This window comes from Accipiter gentilis, chromosome 1 (genome assembly GCF_929443795.1).
Source record: "Accipiter gentilis chromosome 1, bAccGen1.1, whole genome shotgun sequence".
Taxonomy (NCBI): Eukaryota; Metazoa; Chordata; class Aves; order Accipitriformes; family Accipitridae; genus Astur; species Astur gentilis.
This window is the reverse complement of record NC_064880.1, coordinates 35,982,139-36,003,633: the sequence shown is the minus strand read 5'-3', so window position 1 is coordinate 36,003,633 and position 21,495 is coordinate 35,982,139. Positions and strand designations below refer to the sequence as shown.

The 21,495-nt window shown below is 36.9% G+C and overlaps 1 protein-coding gene across 6 annotated transcripts in view; it reads left to right on the top strand.

Moving 5' to 3' along the window:
- SLC4A10 (solute carrier family 4 member 10) overlaps positions 1 to 21,495 on the top strand; it is a 160,427-nt gene that overhangs the window by 40,471 nt on the left and 98,461 nt on the right. For 5 of the 6 annotated variants that reach the window (XM_049798918.1, XM_049798929.1, XM_049798910.1 and 2 more), the window contains exon 2: positions 20,951 to 21,032. In XM_049798918.1, coding sequence (XP_049654875.1) covers positions 20,951 to 21,032 — 82 coding nt within the window. Of the gene's footprint in view, positions 1 to 17,897; positions 18,088 to 20,950; positions 21,033 to 21,495 lie in introns of all 6 variants that reach the window. The other variant, XM_049798923.1, reaches the window with a different exon arrangement.

The window sequence follows — 21,495 nt, the reverse complement described above, 5'->3', positions numbered from 1 at the left end:
CAGAGTGAGTTGAAGGAACTAAAGTCCTTTTGCCCTACATTAGTATCCCTCCAGAGAGATGATCCTATTCTCTGGTCAAATTTTCCTCGTTTAGTACTTTAATTTATATACCAAGTCATTTGGCCTAATGACCTGAATTAGGGAAGTCTTAGTATAAGCATATCAGAAAGGTCTAAAACATAAAGTAACATAGCATAAATATAGCTAACTGCAGGGTCACAAAATATATAGCTAAATGATGAGTGTTCCAAGGATGCTCTATTCCATTTAGTGTTCCAAGTATATCACCACGTGATCATTCTGAATAAGGACTATTTGAATGAGTTTTGCTGGGGTACAATATGAAAATGTGAATAAATCGCAACAATAACGCCACAGTAATCTGTTAAAAAAAGAATTAAAATAGAGTCATAGTTAGCCCAGCTGATTCCTATAGAGGTGGGACCACCTAAGAGGGAGTAGAAGGGAAGGTGATCATATTAATGCAGTGAAAGAGAATGGTTATGCATTACTTACAATGGCATTTTGGAGAGAAGAAGCAGTCCCAGCTATGGTTCATTCTCTCTCCTCCTCTCTCTCTTGTAAATAATACAACTTGTTCATATTGTTTCTTGTTTCCTTGCAAGACCATGTTTATTTTACTTGAATTTTCAATAAAAGTTATTAATAAAAAAACATTAACATGAGTGCTGTTACACTACTGTGGTCAGGGTCTTTGGTCTCATGATAATTTCTTGCAGTAGAAGCTAAGTGTAAGTAGAAGCTGATCCATAATTCTGGTAAGTTCCAATAGATTAATTAGTAAAATCAATATAAACTACAGAGTAAGCTACATAATGCTTTCCATTATGCCATACTGATTTCAGTGTGACCCTAAAAAGGAGAGCATCGCTTTTCTGAAAAATTAAAAAAAATGTATATACCAGTAAGAGATAACAAGATGTGACTGATGATAAGGTGGAGAAATACTGCTATTTCCGTTTTATTAAGGGGATCAAGTTTTTTCTTATGTTGAAGTGATACTTCTCATATTTTAATTTGTGCCCATTTCCTCTTGCCTTGTCACTGGGCACCACTGAGAAGAGTCTGGCCAAGCCTTTGCTACTTCCTCCCCAGTCAGATATTTGTACGCTCTGATAAGACTCCTCTGAGCCTATTCTCTGGGCTGAAACAGTCCCAGTGCTCTCACACTCTCCTTCTGTGACCTTTGTGGCCCTTTACTGGCCTTACTCCAGTATGCCCATGTCTCTTGTAAGAAGGGAGCCCAGAACTGGGCAGAGTGCTCCAGTTACGTCTCAACAAGGCTGAGTAGAGGGGCAGAATCACATTATCTGGTAAGGAAATTTGGATTGTCTGTTAACTAGTCAGTCAAATATGGGAAACTTTGGACAGGAATCCTTAAAAAATGAGGACTGAATGCACTGATAATTATAGATACTAATACTTGTTGGTAATCTTATGGAAAAGAAAAGCTTTGAAAATAGCTTTGCTTAATTTATAGCAGTTGTCTTAGTGATGAAACCTCCTGTTGTTTTGGAATGTCTTATATGGAATCTATGTTCCCCAATGCCAATTGATACAAGCAGGGAATAACTCCTAAAGGGAAAGGTTAAGCTTTAATATTTTGAGTTAAGCAAATTTTAAAGTAACTGAATAAAAAGGTATCATCTAGTATGATATCGCTAATTAAAAAAAAAAAAAAAAAAAAAAGGTAAACTATGGGGAACATGAACTCCAGGGATTCATAAGTTGTGTTTTTAGTCAACTCACCAAAAATGATTTGTTAATTTCTAGTGGAAACTCAGAGCATGCACAGAGCTCTCAAATGTTCTCAACTGATGCAGCAACCATCAACTGATAAAAAATATTCAGCTTGGTGCATTGAATGAAAATGTAAAATAGGCATTAAGTGACATGAGGGAGTGTCAAGGTATTGTAAAAATTTGCTCATTTTTGTAATAGCTTCTCCCTTTCCCCCCCAGGCTGCTTAAATAAAACAAAAATGTATATAGAAGCCTTCAGTGATTCAAGATTCATCTGTTGCTCTCCTGATAACATAATGAGTTCACTTGTTTAAATTCTCTTTATTAAAGATTTTATGCAGACATACAAAGTCATTAAAATATGTGCAAGAAATCATACCCATATGGTTTGCATCCACATTTAAGGCAATTAAAACTATTCTAACAAAAGCAATATCAGTTTAATGTCCCAATCCTGCGATTAAAATTTTCCAGGAAAAGCAGTGTCACTTTTATGCCTGAATCCTGCAGGTAGAACAGCAGAAAAATACCTTGTCCTTGCATTAGTAAGGGGAGCTGCAATTGAGCAATTCTATTCGGGTGTGGAGTCTGGAGATAGGAATTTGCATCGTGGAGACCTTATGTCAAGCTTATTATGTGAGGCGGATAATTATGCTTTAGTGGGGTTTCTGTCTGAGAGTTAGCCATGCAGGTCAGTTATACCAGCTGATGTCACTCTTGAATTCAATTTTTAAAGATATTTAAGTGTTTATTTTCTATTTTCCTGCTAAGGTTATCTGAAATACTTTAAATTTGGGGGAAAAAAATAAAATCAGACTTCCATTTCCCCTTTTCTTCTCCCCATTGTTTGTCTTAACTTTTGTAGTCCTGTTCCAGGTATAAATTTTGGTGAACATAAAATTTTAGATTGCATGCATTTATGTGTGTCTTAAACAGTGATTACACATACCACAACTTAAAATTTAAATTTAGGCAACTCCTAGCATATAAGAAAGTGGAGGTTGGTTGGTGTTAGCTCAACGTTGACTGGCACGTAACATGTTTAATGGAGTACAGTGAATGATCATTAGAAAAATTGAATACATATGGAAAATACAAAATTATCATTTCATAACAATGCCAGTAATATAGTGATTTCGTATAGCATTGTATCTTCTGCCGAAGATTATTCCTGGGTGCTTAGATTGCACATGGCAAGCGTAGACCTAGTTCTGTGAGCACTATTAAGGATGAAGCTCAGTGTCTGCTAACTGTGACTGGATCTTATCTTTAGAATATCCATTGAGGTAGTTGTGCTAATACATGTCAAAAATAAGACTTCTTAGACGACCAGGGCACAGGATTTAATGGAGGTGGCTGGATATTGCCAGTTAAGTGTACCTAACATATGAAATGCGAAACATACGAAAACGAAAAGCTGTCTTGGCATTCTTCAGTTGTTCCGGGAGGAAGCGATGACCTCTTTCTCCAGGCACTTGGTTGCCTCGTTGCCTTCGCCAGACTTGTCCCCTCTGTTAGATCTCAGTGTACTGTCGCCAGTTCTTCAGCGCGTAGTTGTGAGTGAATTTCTCATTGCTGCTAGTGAGCGTCTTGCAGTGACTCACTGGGCTTGGTTATTGCCCAGTCTGCCTTCTGCTCTTCTCCTCCTCTTTCCTGAGTGGTTTTCTATTTTGTAGGGTGCAGATGTGCTGAAATTTCTCAGCCATCTAACTTCTAATGCAAAGATGCCTATTTGCTGTGGATGTCAGTGAGAGATGTAATCTGTGCTGTCAGAAGTAGTTACTAGCACTGCCTTGTGTCCTGAACATCTACAGCAGCAGCAACCTCAGCACAGATCTGAGACATGCGCTGGGTCCTTTTCTTGCCTGCTTCAACAGATAAGAAGTGTTAGATTGTTTCCTTTTTAGTATCCTTTGCAGTTGCTGAGACAGGGATTAAATTTACATTTTTAGCAATGGCTGTATCATCAGCTATAAACAGATTTCCCTGGTAATCGCTTAGACTTTGTTTCCATCTTGGGCCTCCTTTTATGTCCATAAAATTGTCATTATCAATTTCTAGTTTAATTTCCTATTAATTTTCCTGTCTTTGCTTGGCTACACTGTACACACCTGTAGATCTCTAATTTAATATAGGAATGTAAAGAATAGTACCTTTATCTTCCACTATGCACAGCATAAAATTTCTTCAGGTGAACTGAAGAATCTCTTACGCTGTTTATTCAGTCATAGCAAACAAGATTCAGGCTCTTTGGCTTTGGACGCTTTTGTCACCTGCTTCTATACAGAGCTGGGCTGCAGGGATCCTATAAAGTAAATTGGTTAAGCCCTGGAGCTGATGCTGTTCCCATAATGGATGCTCCTGCCTTCTCAGCATGTTCATCACCATATATCTTCCTCTCTTGGTTTACACTTTACTTATTTGGGATAGGCATAGTGATGTACACTGACATAGCAGACAATTGTGGAACAACACTGCTCTTCTCAGAAAATGGCAGGGAGTTACATCATTTCCAAGACAAGAAGCACTTTTTGCTCAGTAGCCCTCACTTTGGGAGATGTCTGTGTTCATGAAGGCAGGGTTTTCTTTGCTTCATCAGGTTCTTAGTGTAATTCTGCTGAATTTGAATTTACGTGTATTTATAACTTCCTAGTCTCTTGTCAGAGGACCTCTTGATCAGTCTCAGCACAGGACTGCAGATCTCCTTCAGATATCTCAGTTGCCACGTCTTTCCCTGGAACATTCCACAGGATCAGTTGTTTTCCAGTATATCATACTTACGTGCCTTGTAATTTTGTTCTTTATAATAGATTCCCTAAATCTGCCCATGGCCAGCAACAGGCTTATTGGTTGATTGTTTACAAACGCTGTTTGGAAATCTTTTTAGACCTTGACATCATATGTGTGGTCTTCCAGTTCAAAGGTACCAGAGTTAATTTCAAGTAAGGATGTTACATACACATTCAGTGTCTCACCTGTAGAACGTGGGATTATAAACTGGGTTTTGTTGACTAAAAAATCTTGAGAGTAATTCTGTTGGAACGATATGGAAATTTAATACCTCTTTACCTCTAGGCTGGCTGGATCGCCACAGAAATGTAATGCAGCATAACAGTAACAAGAAAACTGAGGAACATTCAGAAAGTGTTTAAAGCACAAGATAGACAAATACAAGATAATAATGTCACATAGAGTTTCCATTTGTTCATGGACAGATTAAAAATGTCATCACACCTTTGCTAATCTTTTATCATTCTTTGGCATAAGCATTACTTTTGTAATTCAGGGTGACGAAAAATGAACAAGAATGAGAATAATCATGAATAAAATTTTCAAGGGAATAATAGTGGTATCTATTAATGGCATTATCTTTATGCTATTGAGAAGGAGACATTTCTTACCTTAGTAATTAAATGTCACTTGCTACTCCCTTCCCCCCCCCCCCCCCCTTATTTTTTTAGCACATAAATAATAAACGGGCATAGATAGAGTGCTAGTTAAGCTAAACTAGCTGTTCCAGTGATTGTGAGGTGAATGGCAGGCTTCCTGACTGCCCTTTGCAAGTCAGATCCATTGCTAAAGGGAGAAGTGGGGACATTTGCTTTTTTTGGTTCTCTCTTCTTTTTTCCTCTATGAAAAATTCTTCAGTTTAAATGTAAGCTGTACAGGGAGACACAGTTTCAGTCTTTAGTGGTCTTATAAAAGCTTTGGGACTTTTTTGTTTGAAGGATAGATAAAGGTTCAAGGGAGATTTCAGTTCTGTTCTTCTAACTTCCTGTTATTGCTTCTAGTCTCTTGTTGACTTTTTCTATGCTTTGTCCCAGTTTAAAGTATGCTCATTCTGTGTCTAGGCAGAGGAAAGCTCTTACGATATGCACTTTTTAAAGTGTTCCGTTGAGTCCACGGCAATGCTATAGTTTAAAAAAAATTATCTGGAATCTTATTTAGCTTCCATCCTGCTCATTCCAATTGACTATGTAGGAGTTGTGCAAGGTACAAGTTAATGTAGGATTTCACATACCTTTTGGGGAGTGACATCTTTGCTTGCCATGATCCAGTCTACTGAGAATTCCATCACTTGGAAATGGATTTGTAATTCTGATGGTTTACAAACCTGCTTCCTTGAGTTTTGAATTCTGCTATGTATACATCAGGAGATGAAATTATACTAGAGCATAAATGTCTCAAAGAAAATAAAATTATTACACATAACTCTTAATCCTTTTCTAAGTGTTGGTCCCGTCCCCCCCCCCCCCTTTTTCTTTAAGTGTGCGTATTTGTGACTGATAGCGTATCAGAGTGACAGGGATGGAATGGATTTCAATTCACTTTTTTTTTTTTTTTTTTAATTCTCAGGCAGATTAACTACTAGAGCTTTAATGTGTTAGCTGTAATCTGTGGTTCCCACATATAGCAGGCCTCACTGCACCCTTATTTGGGGACCAAAAGTCCTGTGTAACTTCCTGAGATAGGTATGGTTTAAAATACATTAGCTGGCCTCGTTCTGTTTACAGTCCTTTGCCTTCAGAAATCTTGTACTTGAAAACAACTGTTGGTAAAATATCAGACACATTACTGTGATGTTGGGCTTGGAAAAGAACAAGTAGGCTTAAAATAACAAAACAAGCTCCTTAAAAAAACTCCAAACACTCCCTCCCCAAGAACCCAGGCATCTGTACATCCAGGAATGCAAAAGAACATTTGACCAGTGATGTTATTTACTCTCTTGTGTACTATATCTCGAGAAGAATTAAGCAATCAGTACGCTGTTCTGGCAAACGATCCATAAATACGATTAAAATTCCTGGGAGAATAGGGCTCAGATTAGTCCAGTTCTACATTACAAAAAATTTATTAGCGTGTGTTGGCATGAAATTCTAATATAGTTACAGAGTGTACAAGTATAAAATGCCCGGACCAATACTGCTTATATGGACTTGGTATGCAATGTAAGCTTCAGTGGATTAAATCTTTTCCTAGTATAACTATGTCATAACAAATCATCCTTATCAACTAGCATTTTAAATCACCGTGTAATTTGTTAAAACAACTAATGTATTTCAGAGAGGGTATAAATAATGGGTTCAGATAACAGAAGGTTTCAGGATATATGAAAGAGCAACAATCAGGATGGTGCTGTATCCTTTCTCATGCTATTTTTGATTGCTTTATTGGTGCTTGTTTCTCTCTGTGCTTTCTGATGATTTTCATGCTCTTACATCAACTCATGTCCAGATTACACTTCTTTTGGTATTCTCTGTCCTCTCCTTCTTCCCTTAAATTACCTCTGCCTCCAGTTCAGCCTCCTCTCTGCCATTCCTGTCGCTTCCTTTTTTCCTTCAGGGGCAAAACTCATCTCCTCCATTATCTGCTCTTTGTTTTTTCTTGATGTTTTTGGAATATTACTGGTCTCAAAGAACCTGGAGGTTGTCTTTTTACCTCCTGCTGTTTCCTCCAGCCGACAGAACTTTCTTCCCATTATTAACGCGGCCTCATCTATGGTCCTTTTTGTGGAGACTGTTACCTCCAACAACATCCACTCTGAATTTGGGTCAAAGAAGGTGGTACATCTGTGCTGTTGTTCTTAAGCTCTGCCTGCTCCTAGCTGTTTATCTTTTTTTTCCTGTGTTTGTTTTTTTTTTTTTTTAAACAATAAAATTTCCTTCTGCCTTACTTTCTAATGTTTTTATGGTCTGCATGCACACAGCTCTACCTATTCCCATCTCTCTGTCTGATTTTGACTTGCAACTTTCTTCCATTCATAATTTCTCAGCCTTCAGTTCCCATATGAATAACCATCCAACTTTGTAGCTGCCCTGGTGCTGCTGTTTCTCATTTGAATTGTATACCATGTGCCAATCAGCTACACACTTGAGTTGGTCTTCTCTATGCACTGTGTTCTCTTGAGTTCCTTTTCTGTAACTATTTGAACTTTTACAATATTTTCTCTCTTTCTCTCCAAGAATGGGACTTTATAAAACTTCTGTTTTGTTGATCTTGATGACTTCATTTCAGATATTATTTCCTGTATTCTTCTGTACTTTCCTTTCCCCTGTCAGCTTATCAGTGTTCCCTTTAGGCTCTATTTTTTTGTTCTTCTCATACACTTCCAAACCCTTCTGACAATTCATTGTCCTGGCTGACTCCCAGTATCCAGTTTCTCAGTTCCTAATGCCATCTGCCATGCTTTAGAGATACTGCTGACTATGTCTGGTGCAAATCTTTTGATTCTGCTGATTTTCTGTATTTCTTAATCTCTGGGATTTTTGTCATCTGTTATGAGTATCTTTGCTTGCAGTTTTGCCTGATCTGTATTTTTTATTAATTCAGCTTATCTATTCCTCCCTCTCTCCATGTGAACTTCTTAAAACTAAGTAACCAACCAAGGTCAAAATTCAAGCTTTCTCCTTGTTTACTGAAACAGACATTAAGATTTTGTTTGGTAGTCTTTGAACCTGTCCCTATTCACCTTCTGACCTTCTGCTGTTCTTTTCTTTCATTTCTGTTTCTCTCCTTGAATTCCTTCCCATACACAAGAAATATGTCTGAGTCTTGTCATATTAAAAAAAAAAATGACACAAAAGAACCCTCAACTTCAGAAGCTTCTATTCACCAGCTCTCTATCTCTAGACTTCCTTCATTTCCCCACCCTCTTAGTATGCTTTGTACAATTGTCTTCATCTCTTGTCTTCTAATGCCTTTCTAGAACTGCACACTTCTGGTTTCTATCTTGTGCACTGAAGTTGATCTCACTAATCTTCCACTTCTTCCTGGAGGAATTCCAGGCTTGTCCTTTATTCTCCTCCACTCCATCTGTCATCTCTCTGTGATGCTATGTTATAGTCTTCACTAAATTTTTTTGTTCTTGGACATTTGTCATTTCGTCCGTGTTGATTCTCTCTCTTTTCAGACTCAGTTTCTTATGGGGTGGGTCTTCCTCTCCTCCATCTCCTCCTCCTCTTTCTGTATGTAGGTGTGTGTTTAGATATCTCGGGAATCCATCCTCAGCCTTTGCATCCTCCTCCACACCTTACTTCAGATAATATAGCCATAAGCATAACCTTTATGAAGGCATCACTACTTTATTTTTTAGTGGTCTTCCCCCACTCCAGTTAAACTCTACCTATCTCAGAAAATTTTCTTGGTCTTCAGCAGTCACCTGAATATAATCATGTCAGAAACAATTCCTGGGTTTTCTTTTCTTTCCTGATGTGCCCTTGCTCTATGCAGCTCTGAGGTCTGACAGTTCCTGTTTGTCCATGTAGCCGTAAATCAGTTGAAGCCCTGCTCATCTCAGCACTGTGACTGTTATGATCTCATCTGCCTGTCTGACGTTAATAGTTACAGCTTTGTGTCTCTTGATTACTGGTGTTAATATAATCCTCACTTAGCCCTCTGCCTTACATCACTTGCTTTTTAAAGTCTATTTACTCATCTTCTCAAATACAAACTTCTAGTCTTTCTTTTAAAAGCTTTGAAATTTGCCTTCTCCTTTTCCTTCCAAGAGAGAGATTTTACCACAAAGTTGAATTTTTTGTTTGCTTTACTGGCAGTATCGGTTTTGATTTCTGAATTGCTATTCATCTTACAGTCATTAGTGCACTTTCTCTTACTGTGCCCAGTCTTTGTTGAAGCTCCTCCACAAAACTCATTCTGTAGTCTATAAAATTAAATATAACCTGTTAATGACTGGGCAGGTTTGTTAGTTGTGCATATCTTACTATACTTAGGTTACCAAGTATTCTTAACCGGAGGCTGTTTATTGTTTGTATTCCTACAAGGTATAACATGTCTTTTAAATTGTATGACTACTGAAATAGTTATAAATAAAGTCATTTATTTGAATTATTGACTATCACATCATGCATATATTTGCAGTGTGTATGTCAATGGAACCCACAGACACTATTGTTCTTTCTCCACCCATGCATACACATACATATTTAATAACAATGCTAGTTAAAGAAAAGGTAGGCAGAATTTGCAGGTATAAAGAAGGATGCTTATAAGACAAATACAGATCAGCAGATTATTATTATTTGTTTAATACCTACATTGAGATCATGCCAGAAGAGGAGGAGCCTATTGTACTAAGCCTGGTACAAACTTGTAATAAATAAAAGACTGATCCAAGTAGCTTGGGGCATAATGCTTAAATGATAAGAATTTTTTTTTGTGTTCACAAAAAAATCCATTCTTTAATAAAAGGAAATAGCGTTGTCTTGGCAAGGAAGGGTATGAAGAGCATCTGCTGGATATTGTTTTTCACCACTGTGCTTGTAATTGTTTTTACTTTTAGAGCAGTATAGTGAAATACAAGTAATGATATGTAATTCAAAAATTTCATTACTTGTGTTGTGCCAGTAAAACTTGATATATAGTAATTTCTGCCATTTTCTCAAGATACTGAACACTGGGGACATTTAGATCAAAGAGCTGGAGTTTGAATGGTGATATTTAGTGTGAGGCTAGTTATCTAGTAAATACATAAACAAACAGGTAAATACTATACCTGCAAGAAGTGTTGAAAAAAAATTTTGCCTTGGAAAAGCTTCCCTACCAAAACAGGAATGCAATCCTGACAGCCTTTCTATTTCAAATATCATAGCTCCCACCACCAAAAAGACTCCCAAATTCCTGAAGTAGACAACAGTTAAAGGATAGCTAATATCCTTCAAAGCCTTGATGGACATAGTTGTATCCTCCCTTGCTCTTCTCTACAGCTGCATGTGGGTCTATCAGTTTAGTGGCATTGCAAGAAAATTGACAATGAAAATAATAACGCTCTTTTCTAACAATAAAATCCTTTCATATAGAAGCGCTGACAAAACATGTAATAAAGTGGTAATGCTGTGTTCACCTTTACTTTCTACTCTATAGTAATACTTGTCCCTTTTCCTTTCCAAAAGTTATGCTCTGTAATTTCAACATAAAGCACACTTAAAGTCATATCAGTTGTTTCTAACTTTCAGCTTGTTTTTATTGTGAAACATCTTGACTAGTCTAGAACAAGGTGGTCATGGAAATGATGATGTTTAAAGCTTCCAGCAGACGAGCAATTTGTACAAGTCTAATTCTTAGATCTCTCAGAGGTAGGAAGACCAGTTCAACTACTATTTATAATTCATATTTACTTTTGATTCTTTGGCAGCACATTTCACATTCCTGATTGTATATCTTGTGTGCTTGTGCTGTCTAGGCTTTTAAACTATACAAATCCCTCGTTATCTAGTCCACTGTCATGATCACTTTCCCAATATATTTTGAGTGAGTGTTTGATATGAAAATTCTCTTTACAGTGTAGTATTTCATTCTCTGGGAAGAAGTGATGCACAAGTAACTTCAGACTTAGTATCTGAAATCTGTTTATTTGCTCTGTTACTTCCCAGAACACATTATCAATTTCATTGTCTCACTGATTTCTTTTCTGTTTTTCTTCTTTTCCCACCCCGCTTTCTTAATCCTGTATGAATTAATTAGACTACCTGAACTTCCAGTCAGGAGATCATATCATCAGTGGCTTGGAGGTCATAATTATTTTTTATCTTCTTTGTGAATAGTGTGGGTCCTAACTGTTTTCGCTGGCATTGCCCTCCCTGGTCACCATGGCTTACTGATGACCCGAGACAGATAAAGAGTGAGAGCAAAGATAATCAGAATGTCATTGTCTAATTATGAGATGGAGAGTTTTTCTTGTCTTGCGCTGTGACTATATAGACAGTGCAAAAGGTCTCAATTTCCATTTGGGTAACTGTTCATTTGCATGCAGCAGAACATTTTTGCGTGATACAAATCTGTGTTTTTCAGTCACATCAATTGCAGTTGCCTTGATAACAAAATCACTGATGACAACAAAATCATATAGATCAACCTAATTCTTTGGAGATGAGAAGTACTGGGTCATCCGTTTTCTGCTGAAGTTACTCTCTGAAGATAGAGATGATTTGGGAACTCTTCAGAGAACTCTATATTTAAATTTATACATTTTGGCCAAGAAAGACTTGTCAGCTGTCTTCAAGGAAGTTATTTACAAGTTTCAGTTTAAAAAAACCAAGCAAACCCAACACAATTGTCTTTTCTCTTCTGGGGGATAATAGATCATATAGAAGACAACTCTGAAGGACCACAAGGAATCCAATTTAATCTTTGGGCATGCAACAGAAAATTGTATGGTATTCTAAGTTATTTTTTTCCTGACAATGGCTGACAATAAGGCCATACTATTTTTTAACACTTCAGTTAGATTTGGTCAGTCAGGCTACCTTCACTGCTAGTAGAGCAACAATATTACTAGTGTTGGCAAACTTATTTGGAAGGTTAGCGATGAGTTTGGCTACGTAGGAATGATCACACTCAATCAAACTAACAGTCCATCTAGTTTACTATCCTGTCTCTCCAGATAGTCCTAATTGGACTCTTGTAAGTCTCAACAATTTTCAGCCAATCTTCAGTGACAGTCAGTCTACCTAAGGTCTTGCTGATCCTGTGCATTGGCTATTGGAAAAGTTGATGATGATGTCATCTGTAGTTACAGCAGCTTCAGTTAAGTGCCAAAAGTTTTATGGAATTAATCTGAGTTTAGAATATCTCTGTCCTGGGATGTCCTCCTTGCTGCCTTGATTAATCCTTGGACTGTGCTGTAGAGGGTGTTTGTCAAATACAAATGAAAATTGTGGGTAGGTCTGAGAAACAGAAGAATCACTGAACACACTGATTGGTCTTTCTGAGGGAGGGAGTTAATTTATTATTGGTCATGCTGGGTTGCAATATCAAAAAAAAGGTGACGCTTTGAACTATGGTTGGCATACATTTTTGTATAAAAGGTGCAGACTCCAGACTACATCATTTTTGTGGCTGTAAAGGAAGAGAAAAAGTCCTCTCTTCTGTGTTGTAGCTGCTGTTAAAACAGGTTCTGATAACTTGGTCATGACCTCTTTTCTTCTATGCACTTTCTACTTCCACATCAGTAGCTGCTGCAAGAAGACTGCTTTCTATGATTCTTCTCCCTGACCCTATTTCTAGGTAAAGAAATCTGAAAACATGTCATCTTTTTTGAGGCTTTAAGCAGATCCTTTGAGATGGGAAGTGTATCGAACTTAAACCCCAATATATCTTACGGCTGATTAGGAAACCAGCAACCAACATAATTTACTTCTTTCCATTTGCTGCCCAGCAGGTAATATCCTATTGCATAGTGGGCTAAACTCGACATGTTTAACTTCTAACTACACCTAAATAATGCTGTTATCCTGGACCTATCCTCACCTGGCATTGGGCCAAGAGAGAGCCCAGACAAGCTAAAAGTAAATCTCATTTGGGCTTTGGATAAACTCTTCACATCCATCTTCATGCTGTTCGACTTTCTCTGTAGTAGTTAACAAAACCATTGCTATGAAGTGAGAAAAGAGGATTTCAGCTAATGGGACTGCGCTAGGATGACATAAGTAATAACCACAGAGGAAAAAATAACGACGCCTCAGCTTCAAATCTGTGCTGTTCTTGCCTCCATAACTTCTAAGTATTTGACAGTGTAGCAAAGAAGAATATGAAGCAAAGGGAATAAAATCTTAGTCATACAGATGTGACCCAGCTTCTACGTCCCTTAAATAGCAGCAAGGAACACTGTCTTTTACTTATTCAGAGGTCTGGCTAAGACTAGTGATTGAATAAAGATTAGCTTACAAATCCAGCAGATATTATATGATATGATAGGAAGGAAGGGGAGCAGTTATGAGAATCTTGCCACGACTGAAAATGTTCAAAGGAACACAATTACCCAAGTGCCTTGTTCAGGTTTTGTAAGGCACTCACGTCATTTAGGCGTTCCTGATAATTTTACTCCAAGGCATACAAAACATGGCAAGCACAGCTGCAATTAAATGCAGGTGCTTAAAATAGGTACCAGAATCCAGAAAGAATTTAACAGTTCATTATTTCATCAATGTAACTGATGCCCCAACAGGTTTATCGAGCCTTTTGAGTGGGAATGTTCCCCCCCTGCCCTGTTTTCGTGCTGTAGCTGTGAGTACAACAGAGTCCTTTTCTGGTGGGAGAGCACAAAGTGGGGCATCTAGCTACTGCAACAAATTAAGTTACTATTTTGCCTTGATTTCTGTTTTATCTTCTTTAAATAGAAATCTTGTCTTCAGTTGGATAGGTGTGTAAAGAATAGATAAATATTTGCCTTGCAAATGTAAGAAATGTGTTGTTTCTACCTAAAATGGCTTTTCTGAGAAAGAAGATTTCTTATCAAATGACAAGGAAATATTTTAGTGATTATGCATTCATTTATGCATCATAAATGCAGTCATAGTGGCTATATTGTACATAATGGTATATAACCAGGACAGGATGCTTCAATGTAGATAAACACAGGAATTACATGTATTAGTGAGCATTTACTTGTTTGTAAAACTGCTTTGTTTTATTTGTGTGTGCATTTTCTGCTTGTGTTTCATCTCATTAACTTTACAACAATAGTATGTGCTTAGATTTAATGTCTGCAATGATTATCTTGTAAAGTCATGTTTATATTGTAAGGATCATGTTTATATGTTACAGGAATTGCATTATTGTATTAAACGTGTGCTCAGTCTCAAGTCAGTAACAAATCAGCTCTTTGGAGCCAGTGCTGATTAGTGCAATTTTTAGCAGCATTGCAGAAGATGGTATTTCTTTATTGAGCCATGCTAAACACTATTTTGGCTTTTGCTATAAAAAGAGAAAAGAGGGAAAAAGAGACAGAGAAGAATGCTTTTATGCATATGACATGCAGCCCTGGGGAAGATGCAAATCTGGAATGAAAACTAATTGCTTTCTACTTTGTTGCATAGCCTGAACTATGTGGAGTAGAGCTGACCAAAAGGAATATGTGGTTTATGCTAACTAGTAGTGATTACTGCAGAAAGCTGCCACAAAAATAGTACAATTAAAGGGACACTTTAAAAAATAATTCTTCAGACCTTATGGAACAGACCTTATTGCATTATAAGTGTGTTTTGATGGGTCTTCCTTGACAGGTGGATAGACGGGAAAAGGATGATACAGTGTAGCTAGTGGAATGGAAAAGCAATTATATTAAGGTCCCCCCCCCTTGTCTTCAGAAAGAGAAAAGAATTGTAGCATCTAAATTGTGGGCGTACACATTGTGCACTAAATCAGTTTTGTGTGACTGTGTCTGTTCAAGGACAGTTTAAAGGACAAGGCTGAACATGGCAGTCATCAGTGATTTGCCTTCTGCAACAGGGAGGCATCCATCTACATATAACAGTTTTTTAGCCATTTAGGTTAATTGTCTTTACAAGATATATCCAACGTGCTCTTGGCAGCTCCTGAGTTCAAGTAATTCACTTCTCTATTTCTTTAATAATGCCATCTTTATGAAATGCTAAGCTGAACTTAACCAAAATGATCTTAAAAATACAAATATTGTTTAATGGGTCCATGAAATAAATAACAACACAAAGTGATAACGCTGGAATATCTTTAGACTGAGAAGGCAATCATGGTGTGTATGCCATGTCTGGATAAATGTTTAGAATTTCATAACAAACTATTTGAAAGGTGAATACACAAGGTTTATACCACTACCTTTATGATAAAATATATAAACTGAAATGAATATATTAGAGTTCTATTTTTAAGTAAATGTAATTATTGATAATATAAAATAACTAAAATAATTTTATATTACAGCTTTCTATTGTTTATAGGAATGCAGTATTTAATGTTTTATGCTGACAGGCATTCCTGAGTTCCAGATGGCATTTGAGAATTATGTAGGTTGTCTAATCATCAATAAGTGGCTTATATGGAGAAGTAATTAATTCCATGATTATTTTCCTTATGAGTCAGCAGGTGTGTCATATGCATAATTTCTAGTGTGGAAAAAATCAAAATGGCTTCTGCTGTGATATATGTTTTACAGAGAGAAAGATGCTGAAAAAGGATTCTTTTTGGTTATGTTGTGATTTGTGCTGTGGGTGTGTTAAAAATGTAATTAAAAAGGGAAAGGATTTTACCTAAAGATTTAAAAACCCTGAAAAATTTTCTGGAATATTAATACTCTTTGAGGCTGATTTTGCATTGTATTTTAAAGAAAAGCAATCATCCAGTTTATTGAAAACACTGACCAAATATCACAGACAGAAAATAAAAGTAGAAAATGAAGAAAATTAGGTAGAAAGAAGGATTAAGAAAAGAAATAATTTCTAGTTTTCCATGTAAAATGAAAATTTTAGTGTTATCCATTTTGACTTGTCTGTTCAAAATACATTAGCACCAAAGGTCACTCCAGTGGAGCAAAGTACCTACCAAGGGAAGGACAGTGAGACATATTCATTGCAACTATTTAATAATTTCCTATTGTCCTAACAATTTCCCATTTCCTAATGTATATGTATTGTTATACTATTATTTCATTTACTGTAGCGATCAGCACAGATGATCTTCAGTAAATTTTTGTGCAATATTCAGATAGCTTTTATGATATATGCAAGTGTCTTTTATGTATAGATAATTTCAAATCTGTGTATCATCACCTAGACTTTAGCCTACCTTCTTGTCATCCAGCATGTAAGGAGTATGCCTTAATTCCATCATCTAGAAATATACTGAAGTTCTACAAGTGTATGTGTCTGCATTAGCACATGTGTTTAAAAATGTGTCATATGCCTTTCTATGGTACTTTCCTCTTCTTTCCACACGATCATCTACCACATGATGAAAGCATAGACTGTTTATATGAGCTATAACTAAAACCACCTGAAAACATCTGTCATAAAATGATATTTCTCAGCTTTTTAAAATGTGTAGTTTCTCCATTAATTAAATTGATCTGAGGTGTGGAAGGGCAGTGCACAGTTCTGGGAAGTGACAGGTTTAAGGATAAGCCTCTTTGCAACACATCATGAATTGCAGTTATGGCTGTATCATAGCTAAACAGCGTCAATTTGGGTAGCTTTCCAGGAGGTCATTTATCTAGCTTTGGAATATCCTGGGTAGTGAGCTTTATCAGTACATCGGTGGAAAGGGCATTTCAGACATTTGCTTTTGGCTTCGGAACCATGGGCCTTTTTATTCCTTCTAACCAATACACTTACAAGTCCTGGCAACAAGTGCAGCCTCACTTTATACTCTGATAAGCAGGCTGTTGACTTAAGGGTTGAAAGTCAGTACTCCTAGCACTCGTGGTGACCTTCTTCCTTCCTGATGGCGTACCAAAAAGTAGAAGCCAAGTATCTTTGAAGGCAGTTTATTTCCTTTTAATTTTGTTCAACTTCAAATACATGTTTCAATGTTATAATGTGCGGTTGCACTGTAAAGGATGCAGAGGACAACTCTACTGTCTGCTTTTCTATACTTACTAGTGTGTTTAAACTTCTAGTATGAAGAGACAAAAATAGTAACAACTGTATTTATAAGACTCTTTCATTAAAATAGATTTTTCCTATGAAATCTAGGCAGCAGATGCTGCTGTGTGGTGAAGGTCATTTCAGCATTCATTTGGAAAATGTAAGAGGTGAAATCATGGACTGAGTAGAGTTGCTGAGCCCTGGTGTCTAAGGAGCTTGTGGTTTCCGTATGAAAGCCTCAGCTTTTTCTTACTCTCTTATCCCAGGTACATTATTTCTTCTGCTGTGTGTTTGCTTATATTTTACTGCTTTAGGGAAATAGTTTTGTGCCTGTGTTTTAGGTAAACCATTGTGTGATAACTATATAAAACCATAGAATATTAACAAATATAATTACAAAGAGCTTCACAGAAGTAAAATTCCACTGGCTTCTGTAGCATTGCTCTTATTAGGCCAACAGAAAGCAAGCCCAGTATATTTATTTTTATGTAAACTTTGTCCAGTTAAGTTGTCAAAGCTGTGCACTGTAAAACTATTACAAGGTATTAATATACGTTAGTTTGATGTAAAAAAAACCATTTTATGCCTAAATGTTGATTTTTATCAATCTGTTGTTTCATATCATCATTTCTTCACATGGGTAAAGCGCGCACTTTCCTAAATCGAATGACTTAGCACTTCTGTAGTGCTTTACGGTTCTGACATGCTGTGTGAATATTACAGCACAGAGCAGCCCAGTGAGGAAGGTAGATAAGTAAGTATTATTATCCCTATTTTACAGATGGGGAAGCTGAGGCACAGAGATTAAGTGACTTTCCCAAGGCCACACAGCAAGTCAGTGGCAGATCCAGGATTAGCGCTTGGGGACTTCCTGGATCCCTCTCCCATGCTTTAAGCAGTAGACCACAGTGTTCACTGGACTCAGCAAGCAACTCATTGCAATAATGGACAGTTCCAAGGACTCATACCTGGTCAGTGTGTCCACACATTTGTTTGCACACTACTGCAATATGTCAGTATGGTTTGAATACCTCAGTCGTAGCAGATTTGTGCACTATGAAAAATTTCTGACCTTCATCATCTTCCGATGGGGTAAAAGGAAGAAGTGGTAGAATTCTCTTGTAAACGTGGCACGGCTGTGAAAAACATTTAGTTTTCATGCCTTATTCTGATCTTGCTGAAACTGATGGGCAAAACTGCAGTGGATTCATGGCTTTGAGGATGTTAATGTGGAGGTTTGTGGCTGCTTGGTATGTTAGAAGTCATCCAGAGCATTAATTCTATCTTCCATGACTGTCCTATGGTTAGTCTTGCCTATACTTTCAGTTTCAAACTCTCATTTATTACAACACTTAAAAATAATTATTTCATAGTTTTCCTGACATGCTAATAAAAAGCAGAGCATTACCAACTGAAATTAAGTTTCTAGTCTCTAGTCATCATGGGAAAGTAGAGCGCATCTGCCACTATTGTTTCTTGTATTGTGATAGTGCTTACCTACAAGTGAGATTAAGACCTAATTGCACTGAACTACTTGCAAGCCCTTCCCTCCCTTCTCTCCTTCTCCAAGGAGGCAGTACAGGAATCACAGAAATTACTTCTAGCTTAAATGCAGTGTGACTCTTGTACTGGTGAATGCAAGGTGGCTTTCATACTGCTCCCTGGGAAGTGAGAGTGTACAGTGCAAGGCCTGTTTAATTGGACTTTGCTCAGAGTTTGACATGTGAATTTGCAACAACACAATACTCCCAGTTAAGCTGTTTTTCCCTGTAATATTAATGGAATAAACCCACTTCTGAGAATGAGGTTAGGCTGAGACTTGCTGTGACATTACAGGAAGAGGAAGCAGGGAAGAAAAAGATTGCCAGAAGCTGAACACATGGGAAAGAAGAAGTCAAAGTGTATGAGCATATTTTGATAAATATTAATGAATTAATCTGTATTTAGTTTACTTAGATGATCTGTAAAGGCTTTATAAACTGTCCAGCAATTTAATATTTTCCCCATTGTAAATTTCCCCTAATATTGCTTCCATAAAGGCCCTTTCAGGATCAGTAAAATACCGATGGCTATTCCTTATGCTGGAATAGCACTACTTCTGATGTGGCTGTAATACTTGGCCTTTGGCATCCTGCCTAACCATTCACCCAGGGGCATGGCATCATGCCAGCATGACAAATATGCCCAGTTATATCTAACTGCTTAACATAATGGATTCATTTTACCTAGGATGGTCAAATGGTTTGCGTGAAATTGTACTGCCCTGGTACATTTTAATAGATTATTACCTAATTTAAATTATTAAAAGACAAAACAGTTTCAACAGAAGGCCTTTCCTCATTGTCAGATTTTAGTTACGTACTATTATCTGCTGGAAAGCTCTAATAAAGACACTGTAACACTCTCAGTCTCCCTTTCTTTAACAGCCCAGATGCTTGGCGCTGACACGTTCCTAGGATTTTTCTATATAAGAGAGCTACAGCATGACAGCTATTTTTAAAAAAAGAGAGGAGCCTGAAACAAAAACTTATATGCAGAATGCACGACATCCAGCTCTAGATGCGAATTTTTTTACCTGGGGCATCTGCTCTTTAAGGATAAGTGCTCCTGTAGTTTAATTTCTTGTTATATTCTATTGCATTCTATATACAGATATATATTTAGCATATAATGTTGGTATTCAAATCCCCTTGCTTCAGACTTCCATTAATATACCGATTTTATATATTGAAATCAAGCAGTTCTAGTTCTGATATAACTTACTAAAACCCTTCCACTAATGACAAGTAAATATATATTCATGATATATTAATTGATGGTTTTGTATAATGCATCGTTTTTTCTTGATCATCATTTACTGGAAACTACTCTAAACCATGTTGTAAAATACAGGCTGTATTTAGCAACTTCTTTTTGTTGCAGTTGGTGATGTCAAACTCATAGTGAAGCCAATGTTCATTTTAGCTTAGCATCCAGTGCCTTGTTGCTGAACTCCCAAAAGATTTCTCTACTTAGGGAAATGTGATTTTTTTTTTTTTTTTTCATGTCAGAAGTGACCAGAATCACTAATTTCTGTAGCTTTTTTAGCCTGAGCACAGTACACTAATTCATCACATAATATGTGTATAGTGCAGTGGAGAATACAGTTAAAATGCATGTATGACTATAGTGTAAAATTAAACATGAAATGTATGTTGCTGAGGAAGAATTGCTTTTCTGTTTTCTGCTATTAGTGTGTGCTGTCTGCCTTTATTGTAATTACAGCTTGGTGTTTGTAAAGAAAAGCAAAAGCTTTGCAATCACCAGTAAGTGAAGCCAGTTGTTTTCATGGTATTAAAGTTTTCTTTCTTATCTTGTCACTGAGTATCATTCTCTAGCTTTGCCAGAGTATAAGGAGTGTTAGTGCTAATAATTTGGGAATTCTGCATGTAGCTCAGATTCCTGGTCTAAAGACAAAAATACATGTGCAATCCCTTTCTTCAAGAGTACAAGAATAAAGCTGCCTCAACCAGACATTTCTTCTCTCATCTCTTTCGTTGTCCTGTTGACTCATGTTCTTAGTTCCCAGTAACCAGTGTTTACTCATCATTTTGCAGGTTTTAACAGGAGAACTTCTTCATGTCAAAGTTAGCTGTAATCATACCTCAATAAAAACTGATGCAAAAAGGAATAGATTTTAATAAGGAAAATTAAATTCTTAAAACCTTCTTTGTTTCTGAGTAGGAAGAGTAAATAAATAAATATTAAAAGCATCTTTGTTTCTTAGTGCTATACAATCTTGCCAATAGGTTCCAAATGTGAAGCAGCTTATCTGTTCTTTTTTCTGTTTTGCAGAGAAATGATGAAGAGGCTGTTGTGGATAGAGGCGGAACTCGCTCCATTCTCAAAACACATTTTGAAAAGGAAGATCTGGAAGGTGAGAGATTATTTTTCTGTGCATTGCATTGTCTCTTTCTTCTGAAAGAACTGAAATGCAATTCTAATGTGTAAACTTACTGATTTTGAGCAGGGATGCAAAGGGAGTGGACAAGAGAGTAGAATCTCATAATTTATTTTAGAAATAGAAATACTACTTTTTTCTCACAGCAGTGCTCAGATACAGATGAAGGTAGAAGGAGTTTGCTAGTTTTCAGTGATCTATAATCAAGTCCTGTAAAACATGCATGTATGACTTTAGATAAGTCTTTCTACCTTTAATTTTCCAAATATGTAAATGCAAGCAGGACTGATGATTTAGTACTTATAATGGCTTCTATACTTCCTTTACAATCCTCACGTAGCTGCCTAGCCACATTTTCAGCTGAACAAAAACATCTGGAGTGTCACAGATCAGACAGATACTTGATAATATACACTGCAGAAACCACCTAACATCACCG